Source organism: Lolium perenne, chromosome 4, assembly GCF_019359855.2.
Source record: "Lolium perenne isolate Kyuss_39 chromosome 4, Kyuss_2.0, whole genome shotgun sequence".
Classification (NCBI taxonomy): Eukaryota; Viridiplantae; Streptophyta; class Magnoliopsida; order Poales; family Poaceae; genus Lolium; species Lolium perenne.
In genome coordinates, this window is record NC_067247.2 from 23,452,651 (window position 1) to 23,457,434 (window position 4,784).

The 4,784-nt window shown below is 46.3% G+C and overlaps 1 protein-coding gene across 1 annotated transcript; it reads right to left on the reverse strand.

Annotated features, from left to right (window-relative positions):
* Positions 1-3,191: 3,191 nt before the first annotated feature.
* Positions 3,192-4,784, reverse strand: LOC127291909 (transcription factor PCF2-like). Its single transcript, XM_051321224.2, has one exon. The coding sequence runs from the start codon at positions 4,699-4,701 to the stop codon at positions 3,625-3,627; it is 1,077 nt and encodes a 358-aa protein (XP_051177184.1). The 5' UTR covers positions 4,702-4,784; the 3' UTR covers positions 3,192-3,624.

Consider the following 4,784-nt stretch of genomic DNA (forward strand, 5'->3'; position numbering starts at 1 on the left):
GACCTGCTAGGTTCTGGGATCAGGATCAGGATCATGATCATTATAATGTGTGATCATGCATTCATGCCCAATGCGATCATATAGGATGAGGAACCTGTGCAAACAGTGAAGCATCAAGACCGACTCCAAAAATTTCTTGGGGTCCACCAATAGATAGAAGAGAGGCAGAACCATGAGCAGCTTCAGATGACCTTGTAATGGACATGTGGCAGCTACACAGGTACTCCCTCCCTTTCATATTAGTTATCGCTGATTTGGATGTGACATATTTTGTGTATATATACATCTGAATCTGCGACAACTAATATGGAACTGAGGGAGCCGTAGTTTATTGACATTTCATCATTTATCTTCATGTTTTATTTGGATCATTTCACAAATTTCTTGCAGATTTGTTCAACTTTGAAAAATAAAAAATTATGGATTGTGTGTTGCAAATATAAAAGTTTGAATTATTTTGGAGTTTAATGATGAAGAACACAATCCAAGAGAAGGAAAAAAAAAGATAATTATAAAGAATGAACTATAAGGAATCTATCAAAGCAGACTTCCTTGTAGGCCTAGAAAATTTCTAAATATCTTCCTTATAACCATTGCAGGAAAGGTATTTTAAGAAATCTGCTAGAGTTACGATTACAATAACACTAGGTACGTACATACAACTAGATTACATCTTTCAGTGTTGTCAATAAGTTGGCAAACTAGAAATAAATGGGCATCTGCTCGAGCAAGATTCAGTCGGGTCAGTACTAGATATAGTGCTTGAATCAGTTCATATGAAGGCAAACACACATAACTATCCTGTTGTGCTTTTTGTAGGACAGAGAGATAGATCTGTGAACCTTTGCATAGCAGCTTCTAGCCTGTTTTCATGCATCCACAATTAAATTTAAGGATGGAGCCCTTTTTTCCAAAATTTGAAAACAACATTTCAAAGTTTCTAAAAATTCTGAAAGAAAATCCTAGATGTAGATAATGATGTACTCTATCAACATACGAAATCTGGACCTCAAATACCATATATTCTAGGCTTAACAAAAAGGACAAAATCTGACAGAATTTGGATGTTCGAAATTTTGCAATGTTCACTACTTTAGATCTCAGATTTTGTCTTTTTTTAGCAGCCCAAAATACTGTTTATTTCAAGTTGAGATTTTTTTCACGTCGGTAGAGTACATTATTCTCTACACCTGGATTTTTCTCTGTAATTTTTTTGAAATTTCAAAACGCCATTTTTGAACTTTTCAAAAAACGGGCTCTGTTTCGCCCCATACCCAAACGTCCGCACTCGTCAGTGACACCTTATCTGAAGAACTGACACCTTAACTGAAAAACCATAATCAGGATAGCTATCATTCCCTGGTGCTAACAAGTCTGGAACAACCTCCTGGACCAAGAAGCACATTCCTCCAGGCCATGCGCAGCAATGTTATAAATGGCCTTCTGGACCAAACATTGTGCTTCTGAAGACCTGCAAGATTCCAGCAATTTTCAACTTGCTAACACCACAAAACTATAGTTACTTGAAAGGAAATAGAAATGCAAAATAACAATAGCATAGCAGATATAAACAAAATATCCAAGTGCAGTTGTAGAACGCTGATGATAAAACTACAGTTTTTTACGAGTTCCATGTTTGGAAAGTTGGCCACCAGGTTCATCCAGACATCAGTAAGTCCATTCTATCGAGATGCAGAGTTCTAGAAGAATTAGATCTCATGATATGCATCTTTTGTAGAAGGAGATAGCAAAATTACTCCCAAGAGATCAGTACCAGAACAACAAGAAGACGGATGTAGGAAAAAAATAGCTATTATCAGACTATATGGATTAGCATTAGCTTGCTCTGATTATTAAATTATGTGTAAGCAAGAGATTCAGAAATTTATGGCATTGCAGTTTCCATAAGTACTATTGCCAATTCCAAAGTTACAAGCTAAGAAACAATGCAGCATCTGCATGAGGATATTGAATTATTCAATTCAAAACGTTAACTTTCGATCACCTAGACCAACTGTATGCAGCACTGCCTTCTGAGACCAGTCCTTCCTTCCAGGTAGACACAATGACACCAGTCTTCTCCGACTGCCTTATGTTTATAGTGGACATGAAGATATGACAATCATCAAAGTGGATAGCCGGCACTTGTGCAAATCCTGCACCATTGGATTAACAGGTTTAACAAATCCTCAAAGTATAATGTGTGTATGTAAACAGTTAAGGCACTGGTTTCCTTACAAAAATCACAAGTACTCCGGTAACAAAAAAAAAAACAAGTACTGATATTTCCATTTGCTAATACTCCATCTGTTCCATAATTCTTCTCGTGGTTTTAGTTCAAGAATTATGGAATGGAGGGAATACTTTTAGTGCTGTGTTTATGCTTATGAAACAGTACACCAAAGGAACCAAGACTAAGGCAAGACATAATTTTTCTTGCATGTACAGCTTACCACAAGCAATGGATAATGGTGTTTAGTTCACCGTTTATTTACAGAGCAAGGATTATGATGTACTCAGACAGCTTAGCAAACCATGATGATAAGACGATTAACATATAAAAAAGGTACAGCAGCCACGGTAAGACAGAGGATGGAAGCGTTATCCGGGAAAATTGGGCGTAAAGCTTCTGTAGGTGGCTTTTCAGGCCCAGCATCAAATCCCAGGGCTCAACCTTGCAAATGATAAAAATGAATTCAAAGACAAGCAAGCAAGCTTCTTTTTTTATGTGCAGATCCTAGCAGCATTACTCAAGAAGAAAAATAATCTCAGTCAGCGTGTGTGTTAACTTCAACATGAACTTCCCCAGATTCATGGCCACTGTTTTGGCTTGCACAGTAGACGAAAACCTGGAACTATAAGCAGATTTATAGAAAATAATTAAAAAGGCCGGACTGTAGCAACAAGATGAGACAAAAAGAGGTGGAAGGAATTTGCTAGGACAATGAAAATTGCTGACTGTGCACTGTCCAATATTACAGAAGCAGAAACGACTGGAAGTTACTCTGGCCAAGACTATCATTATCAGTAAATTTATGACCATACTACAAAGATCCAAAGTCAGTTGCATAACTTGTTAACAAATTGGAGCATATCAAGCAGCAGCTATTGGTGTGAAAATCGAACTAAATTAGTCAGCTCTGAAAAAAGAATAGAGGTACACTGCATGTGAGCATGTGTTTTCTTTGACATGACAAAAAAGAGAAATATAATCATTTTACTGCTAAAGATCAATTTCGTCTGGATACATTATCCTGAAACAGAAGAGCTAACAGAGTCTAGCAACATTTTCAAGCTGACACTCGCCTGGAGCTCAGTACAGTGATAACATTTGTTGTTCCAGCTAATTAAGGAGCCAATGAAACAAAATTTTGCAAGTATCTTATACAAGCTCAGATTTTCCCCCGTGTTGCGTATGCTTATTGATTCAAAGGTCAAGAAGAATTAGGTGCAACCAACAATGGTTATGGTTCTACTAGAAAACAGTCCGAGAGGGCGGGGCAACACTGATCACTGATTGATATCATCACTGACTAAGAATACATAATGGCAAAATAAGAATCTGAGGAGAAGCTAAGCTTTTTTCATTGGATTGACGACTATTGGAGCGCTTAGTTGGCTTGGTTAGTCTTCAGGGCTGGAGTCGGAGACGGGCTCGTCATCGTCGTCGGCATCGTCCTCCTCCGGGTGGTGGTCGCCCTGGCGGCCCTGCTCGTCGCGCGACTCGGCGCCGGTGGGGTGGTGGTTGTTGTTGAAGTGGTGGTGGCGCTGGTGGTCCGAGTTGCTGGTCTGGACCACGGTGGAGGCGGACTGCTGCTGGTGCTGGTGGTTGTAGTCGGCGACGGTCGGGTAGGCCGGCATGGTCTGGATGAGCTGGGGCGCGGGCTGGAAGGCCCAGAACTGGGTGGGCTGGTTGGCGCCGCCCGCCGGCTGCGGGACCATCCAGACGGCGGTGGCCATGTTGGGCTGGTTGGCGCCGGCGGCGGACGGGACGGCGAAGACGGGGACGAGGCCCTGCTGGGCCGCGGCGACGGGCGCGAGGCCGCTGGCGACGGAGACCGCGCCGCCGGCTGCGCCCTGCAGGAGCGGGTCGGCGACGACGGAGTAGTACGCCGCGCCGCCGGGGTGCGGCGCGGCGGCGGCGAGCGGGAGCATGGCGCCGGCGCCGGTGGCGCGCGTGGGCTGGAGCTTGCGGCGGCGCTTGGCGGAGGACTCGGCGTCGAGGACGGCGGAGGAGGAGGAGGAGGCGGAGGCGGCGGACTCGGTGGGGATGCGCAGCACGCCGTCGACGGTGGTGGCGATGGCGGGGACGGTGCCGGTGCCGGTGGCGGCGACGATGGCGGGCTCGGACTGCTGCAGCAGCCAGCGCACGGTCTCGCCGTCGGACTTGTGGCCGAGCTCGCGGGTGAGCTGGAAGATCCTGGCGGCGCAGGCGGCGGGCATCCGGATCCGGCGCCCGCGGCCCTCCACCTTGGTGTGGCGGTCGCGGTTCCGCGGGGGCGCCTTGCGCGCGATAGCCACGCCCGCGCCGCCGCCGCCGTAGAGCTCCACGGGCTCCGGCTTCGGGACCACCATGTAGCCGCCGCCGCGCATGGGCACGGGCATGGGCACCATGGCCATGGCCCCCGGCGCGTGGTCCTGCTGCTGCGGATGCGGCGGCTCCGTCTCCGGCGGGCTGTCGTGGCCCTGATGAGACTCCATGGAGGGAGGAGGACAGGGAAGGCAGGTCTCCTCGGCGCCGGGTGCGTGTTGCGGGAGAGGGAGATGGGGGGTGGGTGGGAAGT

Coding starts and splice junctions, on each gene's coding strand:
- LOC127291909 (XM_051321224.2), bottom strand. CDS start 4,701: ATGGAGTCTCATCAGGGCCACGACAGCCCGCCGGAGACGGAGCCGCCG.